At 40.0% G+C, this 15,976-nt stretch overlaps 1 protein-coding gene across 1 annotated transcript in view; it reads right to left on the bottom strand.

Moving 5' to 3' along the window:
* BANP (BTG3 associated nuclear protein) overlaps positions 1-15,976 on the bottom strand; it is a 130,128-nt gene that overhangs the window by 86,349 nt on the left and 27,803 nt on the right. The window contains exons 3-4 of the mRNA XM_090259613.1: positions 9,846-9,937; positions 6,422-6,621 (exon numbers count right to left, since the gene is read on the bottom strand). Coding sequence (XP_090115739.1) covers positions 6,422-6,621; positions 9,846-9,937 — 292 coding nt within the window. The remainder of the gene's footprint in view (positions 1-6,421; positions 6,622-9,845; positions 9,938-15,976) is intronic.

The following is a 15,976-nucleotide window of genomic DNA, read 5'->3' as shown; positions in this document are numbered from 1 at the left end:
GAAAGATGAGATGCTTTTACTCAAAGATCAGATCTAGGGCAAAATATTTTTTAAAAATACACTGTAATGGAGATGCTAGCCAGTGCAGCAAAGTAAGAAATGATATAGAAACTTGATAGGAAATAAAACTTGTTATTTAAAAACAACATGACCACACACATTTTTTAAATCCCTACAGAAAAGCTCCTAAAATGAGTGAATTTAGCAATGATACAGGATAATGGTCAGTACAGAAAAATCTATTTTATTTCTATACACTACCAATCAACAACTTGACAGTGAAATTTAAAATACAATACCATTTATGACAGCATCTACAAATACAAAGTACTTAGAGATAAATTTAACAAAATATGTATAAAATTTGTACACTAAAAACTACACAACACTGCTGACAAAAATTAAAGACCTACATAATGAGAGAGGGTGACCCATGTTCATGTACCAGAACACTCCATGGTGTGAAGAGAGCAATTCTCTCCAAATTAGTCTACAGATCCAACTCAATCCCAGTCACTGAGGTATGAGTTATTCTAAAACCTTAAGTACAACAAATTATGAAAACATGCACAATCTATTAAAATGTTTGACTATGTTTATTTATCATCTGTTTTATTAGACTGTATTTGAGTCATCAGATTATGTTAATGATTCCCTAAATTGTTTGTGTAAATTACATGTATTCTTTGATTAGTACTCAGCCATGACATGTACAGGAAATCACAACAAAATCAGCAAAAGTCTGCAGGTGTGTGCGGTAGTACAGACCAGTCAAGAATAGAAATCATATGTGTACAAAATTAAATGGAAACATCAAAAATTCAAAATTTGATCAGGAAAGTATTAAACAAGTCCTTCATGGCTGAAACCAAACCATTCCATCACAATCCAAACAACCTTAGACCTCTCTCTACCCAGGAGCCACGACCATAACAGTCAAAAGACCATAACAGTCTTTCCACAAATATCCATCAACATTTAAAACAAAAGACCCTCTAGGAAGCAAAACAGAGAACCATCAACCAGCATACTAAAGGGAATTTAAATAATTTCTTGATCAAATATTTCAATTTTCTGTGGATCGATAATCAGTTTAGAGGGAAAAGAATTTTGCCCTTCCGTATGTCTTACATGATACTGACATCCCCAGACCTGGAGACCCCATGGCCCCATAGTCTGCCTGCAGCTGTCTGTGAGATGACAGGATGTATCAAGCTGAAACCTGTTTTGATCGGTCTGTCACAATCGCAGCTGCCAGAAGGCCGAACAGCTGACAAGGCTCACAAGAAAATTCCCCTCTTCACTCTCCCCCTATAAAAGCAACCCCCTTCCCCCCTAGAAAGGCGGAGCCCTGACCACCCGTGGTAGTTTTACCCGCTTGCTGATCTCCCCAATAAACCTCTGCTTCTCAGCTCACTGCGTCTTAGTGGTCATCTGAGTGACTCTGTTCTTACAGATACCTCTCTCTGTAAGAAAAACTTTAAAAGAAATCACTTTTTTCTTTTTAGAGGATTATAAAGAAGCCTCTAATTTATTACAATCATTTTAAAATCATAGAAACACACTAAAGCTGTAAAAAAAATGTTTAAGCTTTTAAAAATAAAAGTCTGGCCCTGGCTGGTGTGACTCAGCGGACTGAGTGCCTGCCTGTGACCCAAAGGTCACCAGTTCGATTCCCAGTCAGGGCACATGCCTGGGTTGAGGGCAAGGTCCCCTAGTTGGTGGCATGTGAGAAGGAACTAATCAATGTATCTCTCATACATCGATGTTTCTCTCCCTTTCTCCCTTTCTTCCCCTCTCTCTGAAATAAATAAAATCTTTAAAAAAAAAAATTTCCTATTCAAAAAAATAAAAATCTGTTATGTACATCTCATCCCAATAAAAACAAACCACTTGTGCATACAAAAATAAAAATAAAAATAACAAACTAGAAATCTATTGCTTTGAAAAATAAGAAACAAACATTTTCCTAGTCAAGTATGTTCAGTTAATGAAAACAAAACCAAAACATCTGGGTTTTGAGTTGCTATCTGACTTATCGAATAGTCTGTTTCTGCAAGATTCCACTTGGCAAGCAGCTGTTTCATCCATGGCCGTGGACTGTGTCCATGCAGTCACGCTGGCATTCCACATCAGGCCAACACCAGGCTTAGCTGTGTCCTACTTATGGTGTCCTACTACCACACTTTCTTCAAATGACTCTATGTCGGAACTCAAAAAAGTGCAAAAAGGGGGTTTTCACACTGTTCTCTAGTATAAATGTCCCTGTCCCTACCCTTGATCCCTGCAGTCCCAGCTGGGCATGTAAAGGATGAGCCTCGCCTCCTCCCTACAGACCTCCCCCGTACCAATGCCAAACAGCTTTAGAGTTAAAACCTCAAGCTGCTACTCCTGGAATTACAATAAGCCTAATGCAAATTATGGGCACACTTGCAAGGAAGAAAAAAGCACCTACCTAAAAGAATTCAAGTCCATTTTTCTATCCAAGTAGAACACCATTGCTGGGTGAGACCCCATCCAAGTAACCTCACATTTTTACTACAATGATTAAGCTTTAGCATCAAAGAAAAAGATTTGCTTTCTTTCTTTCTTGAATTTATTTAGAGAATCTCATTCAGGTGTGGAATCTGAAAATCAAGATCCAAAATTCCAGTTGAGGTTGGCAGCAGTCCACTCAGAGCTGATAGCACAATCTATTCCAGGACAGTTTTAATTAGAAATAACCAACAGGTGAGTGGATTCTGGTATGCAGAGGGATTCAAAGGTGGGCCCCACAGCTGAGAGGCTGCACCCACCCCTTGCAGGTGGGGCTGGCTCTAGGCCATGTGCAGCCTCTCCAAAGGGAAGGGAGCGTGGCATTTCAGCAAACAGCCTGTCACCCACTATCCAGAGGCCTCATTATAACTGAAAAGACCTTTACCGTGTCAGCATTTAGGCTGTGAGGTTACACTCAGACTTCCCAACAAATTCAAGTGAGCCTAAGGACTCTTAAGAAATTTCGAAAAGCATACTATTGGGATATAAAATAATCTAGGACTTATTTAGTTCTAATCTTTACTTTAAATATCTGAGGCCCAAAATACATAATTTGTAATAGAAGTACCTTATTACTCAGAATGTTAACCAATTTTTAACTGTTTTTGGAGATTTTTCCTTTCTAAATTCCACTACCCACATTTAAAGCATACAATTCTCATTTATTTATATGTGTTTGCACATTAGTACTTTCTAATTTAAATATTTTTTTTTCATTAATATACTGGGGTTAAATTCTTATCCTTTAATTCTCACCAAAATTTTTATAACAGCTTTCAATTGTTGGCAATTTTTTTATTTCCAGAACTTACCCAGAAAGAAATGCCAGATGTAGTATCTTCTTTAAAAATCATTCACATACATCCTATTCAAAACTATGCCTATGAGAAAATGGAGGAATAATTTTTCCTTCTAATGATTAATCTTACATTAACTTTTATTAATAATGGTTGTAGTAACAATATTAATAGACCTTGTTCCAATATACAATAAGTGTATTCTATAATAGGTTAATTTTATCACAACAATACAATTCTTTAAAACTAGAAAACCTAACTAGATTATACACCTGAATTAGTATTAGAAAACTTGACTTTACCACACAGAGAAAACCACGGCAAGCCTCTAAATAATAAAATCTTTTCCCCCACAGAGGGAAGCATGGTGAAATTTCTGACCAGGAAAGTTGCTAATGTTTCTTCCCACCAGCCCCACAATGGCTATAATGCTGCAGAAAGCCAGAGAGATGGTGGCCCCTGCAGCCTGGAAAGGCCTTTACCCAAGCAGCTCTGTTGTCAAACAACTCAAAATCCAAAGTAACCTGGCACACCATTCAGCAGGGACAACTTCAACAGAGTTGGTGCCCACCTCTCTCCCACACACCTGCACAAGTGAGCGTGGGCAGTTTTACCATGAGAACAGAGGGAAACTAATGGGCCCCAGAGCTAGCCGAAGTCACCTTTTTCTGGTCTTTTTAAAGCTGATGAAACTGGAAATTGGAAATCAACACAACTATCTGACTTGGTCCAGGATATCCCAGAGGTTTCAAACCAGAGTAACTAATGATGGGCAGAGGCCTGTTCTCCCAAAACATCCCTCCTGACATGCAAGGAACCCCCAAAACAAGTCACTGTGGAGGTCCAAATCGCAGCTGCAATAGCTCTTCAGTCCCTGGGCACTCGCCCTCGACCACCTGACCCTGATGGAACCATCACATATAATCGAAGGCAGAATATGAATAGACAGATTTTGTCAACACTTCCCCTGACTCATTTCACAAAGATTACCTCTTGCAAATACAGCTAAAGAAGTGATATCCGACCAAGGAAGATCATTCTTAGAACATGCAAGCTTCTTATTAACGGACAGGAAGCATGTCATTCATTCTTGTCTTATCACTTAGAGCAATGGAGGGGCGGGTGTGTGTTGAAATCCAATGGGACATATCTGATTATCAGAATTAAGGGATACCACTGAGATTTAGTGGGTATAGGCCAAGAAGGTTAAGACATCCTTCAATGCATGAATCAGGCTCAACTAACAACAACAAAAAAAAATCTTCCTGCACAAAGTTCAAATGTCCCAGACATTCACATGAGTAAAAACACCTGCTTCTAACTCTTATCCCAGAATCTTACTCTAGTCTACATTTATATACAAAATATTTTTAGATAGTTGTAAAACTTGAATTTTCCAGGAATTCAACTACTGTTCAAATCTAGAAAAAAAATTATACTTTGCTTTATTTGAAACTTCAGCAAACTTGCTCCTTGTATAATATTCCGGCCCAAATAGTGCGAGTCACCAGGACTCGACACGGGAGGTCTGGGCATTTGACCTGTTTACTGCCTCCTCGTGTATCTCACCCAACTGCTTTCACAGCGAAACACATGTTACTTTATTATGCACTGCTGTCCTTCTCTTTCTCCTCCCATTACACTAAAGGCATTATATTCATATTTTAATTATAAATTATCTTTTCTAAACATTGCGTTTTACAATAAGAGAGAATTACAAAAAAATTATTCTTAAAAAAAAAATGGCACTGGGTCTGACAGGTGTGAGACTCACTGCCTGCACAGAGGGCATGTTCAACAAATGTTTGCTGGGGGCAAACACGTGGGTGGTCTGTTAGGACAAAACAGAAACCGAGGCAAAAGACCCCGTCTCACAGCAACACCAGGGACTGCGCCTGGTTCCCCTCGGGGGAAGGAGATCCCCAGAGTCCTTGACGGCCAGCTGGAAATCAGGTTTAAGGGTGTGTGGTGTTTCAAACACACCAGGATATTTTTGAAAGTTAAAGGAGACACTATTAATTATGCCCACCCAGCAGGCATCATCACACAGCTGTCCCAGACAAGCCAGGACAGGTGACCACCTTGACACTGAGGCATGTTTGTGAGCATCCCAACCAGGAGCTCCTCAATCCCACATTCCCTGGAAAGTCCACAAAGCCCCTAATGCCGCTCCTGTTTCCAGAGCACACGGGCAGGACGGAACCCAGGCAACCCTGGCAGCAAGGCCAGCCACTGTCCTTCTGTCTCACTGTGGCTCCCACTCCTCTGCATCTACCATGATGCCTCCCACCCCACCCCCAGCATCCCACTGCCCTCGCCCCTCATGGACACACAGGGCAGGAGGCAGCAGTCAATCCAGAGAACCACAACAGAGGTGGTCTCAATAAAAACAATTCAAGCTCTTGTCAAGTACAAAGACAAATTTTAACACTGCCAAAAATATGGCTTTGTTGCAGTCAGCTGTGGGAAAGCATAAAAATGCCAATAGGATGAATGGAACTGCTGCCCAGAGCCTGAGCGTTAGCTTGTCTCAGGAGCTCAAAGAGGTGACAGGGTGCTGTGGACTAACAAATATATAAACAGGTCAAAGATTTTGAGACATCTTTCCAATCTAACCAGAGTCTTCATAAAGTTTCCACTCAAACAGCACATACACTACTATACATCCCACTAAGATAGGGCCCTAATTTTTTTTTTAAATTAGCACAATAAAAACTACAGACGTGAATGGAAAATTTGATATACTCAAGTAAAACTTATAAATACTACTATGGAGAAAATATCTAAGGGTTTATCAGATAGAAAAAACAATAATAATATTAAAGAAAGGAAGTAAGAGAAATGTACGTCTTCAAAGACTGGATGGGTTAATTCCAAAGAAAAGACGACCCAGTCTGGTTTATGTCAGAAAGAACTTGTGAGAAGGACTCCCAGCCAGGCCAGCAGGGTGTCATGCGTTGAGCTTGGGTCTAAGTGAAAGAAGGACGTGAAACTGCGGGGGCAGATGCCCTCGTGTGCAGTACCAGTCGGGGAAGCGCTCTGGGGAGCCTGGGTGAGGAGGTGACTGCAGCCCACTGGTCTGCTCTTACCATCGTACTTTGTTGCATGTCTGCGTCGCGCCGAGAGGGGAGCCTGCCACCATGGGGACTTGGATGGGACTGTGCTGCTTGTTTGTGACCAGATCCAGCTTTTCCTCTAATGATTTACAAGTAGCCTCGAGAGCTTGCAGCTTGGCTTCAATGCTATCCAATCGTAAGCATATTGTCTGGTTAATGGAATACAGGAATGACTGGAAGTGAAAAAAAGAAAAACTTCAGGAGGGATATCTTGAACTTAAGGAAACAGTTCCAAGAACATGAAATGGCTATTTCCTAATTTGAATTGTATCTATGCCAATAAAAACAATCCCTGCACTTTAGCTCTTTAGTTATAAGCCAAAAACATTTGAGTAAACAAGTTCAACCTCTTGTATTTAAAATGTGACTACTTAAATTATGGTTTTACTTCTATGTGTAGTTTCGATCCTTAGTCCATTTAATAAAAATGTATAGTCTTTAGGATGTTCTATTAATCAGTAAACTTACATTTAAAACTAGTCACATCTTTCTAACTATAAAAACATATTTACATGCAACACCAAAATAGCATGGAAACCATTGGTCCTGCACATTCACTTTATCCGCACTGTCCTGATACTGAAATTTGGTAAGAAGGTTATGAACTGCACGTCTGCCACCTAGTGGTTGACATAAAGAGCTGCCTCACACTTGATTACCATTTCTGAACCAAGTCCCAATTACTAACTCCAACTGATTCCAATAAACAGGGACATGCACGACTCCAGATGCAAGAAACGGATCAAATACACACCTGACAGGAAAGCCCTTCACTTCCCATAACTGCCATTCCTGCCATGAGTCAACAAGAATACAGATAGAAGCATTTTTTTCAGGCCAGACTTCCACTGTGCAGCAAATACCTATCCTAAGCTGGTCTCACCAGCTGGTAGAAGGATTCAGAGTGCTAGTTAGGAGCAAGTTCATAAAGCATCCAATAGCTCAATTTAGTAGAAAAGCTGGCTTGAGAGTCAACAGCTGAAAATAATAAATCTCCCTTTCTTTCATCTTTCCCTCAGCTTGTCTGCCCCACCAAGTAAAAAGCTGGCCTCCGACTGACGGACAGGACATGCCATCTACCTACAGCATTAGCTGGGCCTGCTCTCCTCGTCTGAAACAAAATAGCAAAATTAGGGCAATATCACATCATGCAGCTGGCGTCAAGGCCCAGGAGAGGAAAAAAATGCATGTTCTTATTCAGTGCATTTTCAACAGACTGAGCTTAACTGCTGTGGAAGAAAGTAAATGCATCTGTCTAACTGCCTGGTAGATATGGCAATAAGGGGCGGCAATACGGTAAACCAAACCCATACACTGTCCGAACAGCGCACTTTGTCTCCAGCCATCACGCCCCCAATGAGACTCGTCATGAATGCTGACATATTATATAAAGCAAGGAGCCAAACTACACATCCTCCGCTGACTGCCTTCAAGAGAACAGGACACTGAAGCAAGTGTGTGACAGGGAGCCAGGCAGAGACGCACACAGTGCAGACATTCCATCACCCGTAGTCTACAAAGAGGTAATGACCATGGTTCACCCTAATGTAAGCCACCATTAGAACCACTCACCGGTGGCTGAATTCTTGACAAAAAGTCATTTACAACTCCACTATTCTTTATTATTTGAAGACATCTAACATTTGGCTCCTGAATTCTTAAAATACAGTAAAACTATTATTTTAATTCTAAATTTAAAATAATTCTGCCTGGGGTTTGGACAAAATGCAGTTATGTACTAATAAAACAATTATCAAACAAATGAATAACACAAAAAAAGCAGAGAATAGTATTTTTTAAAAAGTCTTTTATATACAAGTGACTTTAACTATAAACATTCACACCTATTCATTGCAGAGTTGTTGGAAATTTGGTGAGCAAACTTTTTCAAACAGTACACACACACGTGGCAGTAATTCAAACCAACCTCAAAGTCTAACCTATTGATAGCTGAACTAGGACTGAGGCTGGGCCACTTTCATTTTTTACTTTATACATTTCTGTATTGCTTGTTCTTATAATAAATGTATCTCTGGTGGTAAAATTGTAACTGCATTTTATTTTAAAGTATGATAATTTATTGTTACTAACACAGCCATCTTCGATCCATTATTCTGAAACAGAAATTTAACTGTGAATATACTTTAAATCACCTACATGTTTAAGCTTATACTACTTCCCCTCGTTAACAAACTTAAGTTTCAGGGGACATGAATATTTCTAAACAGACACCCCATATAAATAGAGGGATTACATGAAAAGCTACTATGGTTTTCTTCTCTCCTTTTTTTTTCTTTTTGTTTTTTTCCTTTACTTCCTATACTATGGTTTTCATTTGCATTGCTTTCTTAAACATTTCACATGTGCTGATATTTATCTCTGTGATTCTGTAAACACTAAAACAAAAAAGTAAACCCCCAAATCCAAAATCAATGACTGACTGACTCAGTGGTTTCCAAGACCACATCTAGTAAACTTTAAAATTCAGGTGGCTTAAACGGTAGTACAGAAGTACTTCAGCACTGGTGGGAAATATTAGCCACACAAATTGTTCTTTCCTTATGTCCACAACAGGCCTACAGTTCTATAAGAAAACGCCTCACTTGGCAGAAATCTCAATCTAAATACTTTGATTTTTCATCATCTTTGAGGGGAAAAATGGCTTTATATATTATGTAGAGGGTTGAACAGTGACTCCCAAAAACGATACATCTAAATCTTAACCCCCAGAATATATAAATGGGGCCTTATTTGGAAAAGGGTCTCTGTAGATGTAATTAAGTCAAGGATCTAGAGGTGAGATCTTCCTGGATTAGAATGACCAAAATCAGTAACAATGTCCTTATAAGAGAAGAGAAAGTGCCCCGTCCAGTGTGGCTCACTTGGTTGGAGCATCAGACTCCCATAAACCAAAAGGTGACAGGTTCGATTCCCAGGCAGGACACATGTCTAGGCTGCAGGTTCCATCCCCAGTCAGGGCGTGTACAAGAGGCAACCAGTTGATGTTTCTCTCTCACATCAATGTTTCTCTTCCTCTCTTCCTCCCTTCCCATCTCTCCAAAATCATTAAGCATGTCCTCAGTTGAGGATTAAAAAGAAAGAGAGAGAGAGGAGAAAGGGAAACAGACACTGACACATAGGAAGAAGGCCATGTGAGGATGAAGGCAGAGACTGGAGTGATGTGGCCACAAGTCAAGGAACATCTGGAGCCACTAGTCCCTGAAGAGGCAGGAAAGATCCCCCGCTAGAGCCTCTAGAGAATGCACAGCCCCGCCCACACCTTGAGTTCAGACTTCTGGTCTCCAAGGCTGTTGTTTTAGGCTCCCCAGTTTTTGACAATTTGTAATGGCAGCCCTAGGAAACGAAGATATTGATAATAAAATATTAGTGTTTTTACCTTTATTGAAGGGTCCTGGCAATTGATCTCTAATCGTTGGCGCTTTAAAGCTGGTTCATCTTCATCTGTCACTACATGATTCTCCAGTACAACTGAAAACCAAAGGCAGAAACAAAAGACTTAAACTTTAATATAAAAGTTTTACAGAATGTTTTAACATTAAGATAGTAAACCATTCTGACACCTTAAGGTTAAATGAGAAATGGTACAACCTGTTTCATGTTTTACTTTTTTATAGTTTTAACTTAAAATTCTCAGGGTCTCTCCTTAATCTCAAGAAACACTGAGCTACAGGATAATTTCCCTAATGTGCCGCTGAGTTGATCCTCACACCAAAACTACACATTTCTCATTCAATGTTCTACTAAGCTACCCTGTTTGAATTTCAGCATAATAAAACCAAATGAATAATAATGATATTTTCACACATTAAAGTCTTGTCTGTTGGCTACCTCGTTTCAAATTCAAAACCTCTCTAGTTATTACATTTTCTTAGGTGATGAACATCAAAAGAGTCCCAAACTTAACATACTAAGTTACACAGAAAGCTATTCCACAGTGCCACTGAAATCGATACCTCCTCTTCAGCAATTTTCAGCTTATCTTCATGGCTTCGCCACAGATAAGCAACTCAGCTCACATTCAAGGCCTGCCACTATATGGCCCCAACTGCCTTCCTTTCATCAAAAATTAGCTACAAAACAATATTAAAGATAGCCACAAAATCAAAGGCCAAAACTGTCCATAATCACATCATTTCTGCAAACTGTTTCTCTGTTCCTGACTGCTTGCCCTAGAGCTAGTCAATCACTAAACATCTGCATATTAGCAATGACAGAATTTTGTACTCAGCGTTTTTTGTTGAACATGGTTCCATGAGTACTTCTCCATTTTGCTACAGTATTTTTCCTTCTCATCCCCTTGCCTGAAATCACCAATGTTAACTGCCTGATGTATTTTTCCTCACCTCTTTCTACAAGTTCACACAGGGACACAGACATACTACATATATACCGGAGGACCAAGGCCATCTTATATCAATAGATCTGTCTGCATCTTTCACCTTCACTTAGCAATGTAAAGTAGACAGTCCTCCTGGTTAATGGCTTTAACTCACTTTTTAACAATAATGTCAGTTTGTGAATCTGTTTTACAGAAATGAGTCAGTAAATGACAATATATAAATATACATATAGAACATGTATATTATAATATTGTGTATATTTGCATATGCACACAGAAGCACACCCATTGTAGCACTTGTGGGAGAGTGTCTACCCGTGGAGGATAAAGTGTGGAGGATAAAGTGTGGAGGATAAAGTAAGGTGCATGCACACTTCAGCACGTCATCAACCCTCCTTCCACACGCACCCCACGCTACCACCAAGCAGGATGAACTTGCCGTGGACAGACGCCGCCGCCTCACTGGAACGGCACTGCCCGACCACGTCCGAACTCCTCCCGCTCCAATCCGCCCTGTACCGACAACTGTCCAACCCCCACCCCTCAGGGAAATCTATCCACCTCCTTCCACCCAGGCCCATGCAGATGATGGAACTAGCACCTGCTCACGCTGTGACACCAGCAGTGGCACAGTGACTCCCCCCAAACGCAGAGGCCCTCCAGCCCCTCACCCAAGGCCGTCCACATTTGTGGACACAGCTCATCCTGCTGGCCTTCGATTTTTCATCTGCTGAGGGAGGGTTGGCGGCAGGCACAGGGGAAGCCAAGTGCACAGGTCACTGTGGCCCAGGCCCCATCCCAGTCAAAGCACCTCCACCTCAACAGGCTGTATATATTGAGGTTCCAAATAATATCTTGATTTTTTTTAAGGTGTCAATGCCTTTAAACCTGTTGGTACAAGATGATTCATCTCCAAACTCTTATGTGTCGAGATACTGCAGAGGCCTATGGCTCTACACAAGCCTTTCATGGTTCCTCGGCAAGAGTAATAAAACGATCTCCTGAAGGTAATCACACAAAGCTCCCCTGCAGAAACCAGCCAAGAACCAACAACAACAAGGGGCATCCTGCCTGCCTAAGGAAGTGAGATCTTTGCGTCAGACACTGTGGGTTCTGTGTGCAGAAAATGCCCTACCCACCTCCACAGAAATAGACGGGAATGAATGCTCATTTAATTAAGTAAAAAATGAAGAAATCCATGTCTACAAAGTGTTTGCAGTTAGCAAAACACAGGTTCTTAGAACTTTAGTCACAGCCTATTTACCTCCATAGAGAACTGGTAATTATACCAGGACAGGGAGGACAGAGAGTAACCCTGGCAATAATTATGCTAATCCTTTTAATTTGCTTAATAGAGAGCCCTGTGTGCAGGGCTCTCTGAGGCCCTCATATGCAGAAAGCCTGCAATTTCTGACCCAAAAGAACTCGCAGCACACCTGGCGAATACCGTGGTGCATTACACATGTTTGCACCAGAGAAGTTAAGTGACTTGTCCAGGGCCACACAGCTGGTTCCTGTAACTACAGAAAAGAAGACTCCATGCTCCTTGGCAACGTGAAGCATCTCAAGCTGGAAGCAAAGGGCAGTGAAGCAGACATGTAAAAGGAGATGTGTCCGTGGCAGACAACAGAAGCACAGGTACCAGCGTTCAGCAATAATTTCTCATGGGCTGCAGGACTGCAAGTTTCTTTTCTTCTTTGTCCTTCACTGCATTACTTTTTATAATTCTGCATATATTGCTTTTAAAATTAGACTAAAGAACTCAATATTCATTTTACAGCCATCACAATGAACTGGAAAGATAGGTCAGATGAAAGCACATGCAGACAGGTAAAGTAAGCACAACTCTATGTTGAGTACATGCAAAACCAGAACCTAAACATTTTTGTTTTAAGTGGAAATCAAAACAAACTCGAAGGACACACATGCCAACAATTTAAAAGCAGTTCTATTGCTATGATTATGGAAAAAAAATTTTTCTTCTACTTGCTTAACTATATTTTTAAATTTCACAAAGGTCATATTTTAGAGATGAGGGAAAAATAATCTCAATCTTAAACACACTCTGAATGCAAACATGTGTAATGCACCAGGGTATTCGCCAGGTGTGCTGAGAGTTCTTTGGGGTCAGAACTTGCAGGCTTTCTGCCTATGAAAGCCTCAGAGAGCCCTGCACACAGGTTTTCATTAAACAGTCAATAAGCTATATACAGTTCCCAGTTATTTAAGGAACAGAGATGAAACAAAACATTAGAAATGATTTATCTAATCCTTCTTTGGACTATAATCTACAGAGAGGAAATTTATGTAGGAAGTTAGCTATCCAAATTTTAATAGTTCTAGCCCTGACCAGCATGGCTTCATTGGTTGAGCATCAGCCTGCAAAGGGAAAGGCTGCAGGTTTGATTTGCGGTCAGGGCACATGCATGGGTTACAGGCTGCTCCCCAGATGGGGCGCGTGCGGGAAGCAACCAAATGATGATGTTTCTCTTAAATCAATGTTTCTCTCTCTCTCTCTTTCTCCCTCCCTTCCCCTCTCTCCAAAAATAAATAAAATCTTTAAAAGTTAAAAAAAAAAAAAGCATTTTATAGTTCTAAAAATGTTTAAAGTTTATGTAACAGGAACATTTTTCTTTTATAACATTGCAGTGTGCTTTCTAAAGAAATTGTTGTTCATCTGCCAAAATATAAACACGGATATTTTTTAAATTGCTCTCTACAGTGATAGTGCTGCTTCTTTTTTAAGGTCAATGGAATCTAAGGTGTGGTGCTAATGAGGTCAAGGCTACATGTTCTAGCTCTAAACAAACTGGTTAGTTTTTACAGAGAAAATTGTAGTTGAATAGCTACACTCATATCCCCAACTTTGTTCAATGATCTGATAAGGCTCTTGATTTTGCCAGTTCACAGGTGATAGTGCTCATTATTAAAAAATCAGAATCAGCTTCTGGCTCTCCGAGCAGCACCATGGCAGTGGGCAAGAACAAGCACCTTACAAATGGTGGCAAAAAGGGAGCCAAGAAGAAAGTGATTTTCTAAAAAAAGATCGGTGTGATGTGAAAGCACCAACTGGATTCAATATAAGAAACGCTGGAAAAACACTAGTCATGGGAACTCAAAGGAACCAAAATCACATCTGATAGTCTCAAGGGCTGTGTTGTTGTTGTTTTTTAATCTTCAGCTGAGAACATGCTTATTGATTTTAGAGAGGACAAGGGAGGGAGAGAGGGAGAGAAACATGGATATGAGAGAAGAACATGGATCAGTTGCCTCTTATGCACCCCAACCAAGGACCAAACCCACAACCCAAGCATGTGCCCTGACCAGGAATCAAACCTGCGACCTTTTGGTTTACAGGACAATGCTCCAACCAAGTGAGCCAGGACAAGGGTCTCGTTATTGAAGTGAGCCTAGCTGATCTGCAGAATGATAAAGTTGCATTCAGAAAAATTCAAGCTAATTACTGAGGATGTTCAGGGCAAAACTGCCTGACTAATTTTCATGGCATGGATCTCACCCATAACAAAATGTGCTCCATGGTCAAAAAATGGCAGACCCCCTGGCTGGTGTGGCTCAGTGGATTGAGCGCCAGCCTGCAAACCAAAGGGTCACCAGTTCAATTCCCAGTCAGGGCACATGCCTGGGTTGTGGGCCAGGTTCCCAGTTGGGGGTGCACAAGAGGCAACCACACATTAATGTTTCTCTCCCTCTTTCTCCCTCCCTTCCCCCTCTCTAAAAATAAATAAACAAAATCTTTTTTAAAAGAAATGGTAAACCATGATTGAAGCTCATGTTCATGTCAAAACTACTAATCATTATTTGCTTCATCTATTCTGTGGTTTTACCAAAAAACACATCATATTCGAGAGACCTGTGCTCAGCATCAACAGGTTTGCCAAATCCAAAAGAAGATTCTGGAAATCATGGCCTAAGAAGAGCAAATTACTTGAAAGAAGTGGTCAATAAATTGATTCCAGAATAGCACTGGAAAAGGCATAGAAAAGGCTTCCAATATCTATCTGTTCTATGATGTCTTTGTTAGAAAAGTCAAAATGGTGAACAAGCCCAAGTATGAATTGGAAAAACTAACAGAGCTTCATGGTGAAGGCAGCAATTCTGGAAAAGCTACTGGGGAAAAGACAGGTGCCAAAGCTGAACAAGCTGATGGAGATGAGCCTCAAATCCAAGAAGAATCTGTTTAAAATTCAGACCTTTAATGGTGACAATTTTTTTTAATCCCATTTGAAAAAAAATTAATCAGAAGCAAAATAAGGGAGAAACTAACTATGAATATTACTGAAAGAATGCTTTCATTTCTTTATGACTGCTCATTTAATTCCAAAATTATCTATATTACTCTCCCCTTCTGTATCATACCTAATTTCCAAATGAGGTTTTTTCAATTAACATATTAAATAGATCATACAAGACAGACATCATGCTTTCTTATAAAATTTCTGAAAATTCTCTTCTCTATGGAAAAAATAATTCAGCATGTCAATTCTACTATTCTAGAAAGAAAAAACAGGCAACAGACATTCATTGACTTCATTATGTGCACTTGTGACTTCAAACTTAACAGAAATATAAAACATGTAAAACTTCAAGGCAGAAGAAAATAGGTGGAAACATACGAAGAAATCTTTTTATAAAGTAAAAGAGTAGACAAAGATTTTTTTGTAGCTGAAGTTCCTGAAATTTAGAGTCTTCTTAAAACATTCAGTTAAGGTTTCAAGGTAGATGTACACCTTTAACATCATTGAGAAAAACCACCAGCCTTCGCAAAAGTAGAGGAAAAAAGTTCTTCCCACTCAGCTGACGGAAGAGTAACTTAGAGAAAAACGTCTGGGAAACCTGTCAGTGTCTTATCAAAATTGTGAATATACAAAGCAATTCTACTTTTGGGAACTTATAATAAAAAATATTTGCCAAGATATATGTGCAGGCATCTTTACTGCAGGGGTTTATATGAAAGAAAAACAGTGCAAAAAATGAAACGCCTTCCACAAGGGGAAAGTTCAAGAAACAAGGGGTACCTATAAATGGAATATCACTAAAAAAAAAAATGCAATCAATCTGTACATACCAACACAGTAAGATTCCCATGACCCCTTACAACAGTGAATTTTAAAAGGGGGCAATTGTGAGGAAGAAAGCTGTCACAGAAG

Source organism: Furipterus horrens, unplaced genomic scaffold (genome assembly GCF_987537825.1).
Source record: "Furipterus horrens unplaced genomic scaffold, mFurHor1.1.pri manual_scaffold_13, whole genome shotgun sequence".
Lineage (NCBI taxonomy): Eukaryota > Metazoa > Chordata > Mammalia > Chiroptera > Furipteridae > Furipterus > Furipterus horrens.
The sequence above is the reverse complement of the archived record's forward strand: the minus strand, read 5'-3'. Positions and strand labels throughout refer to the sequence as shown.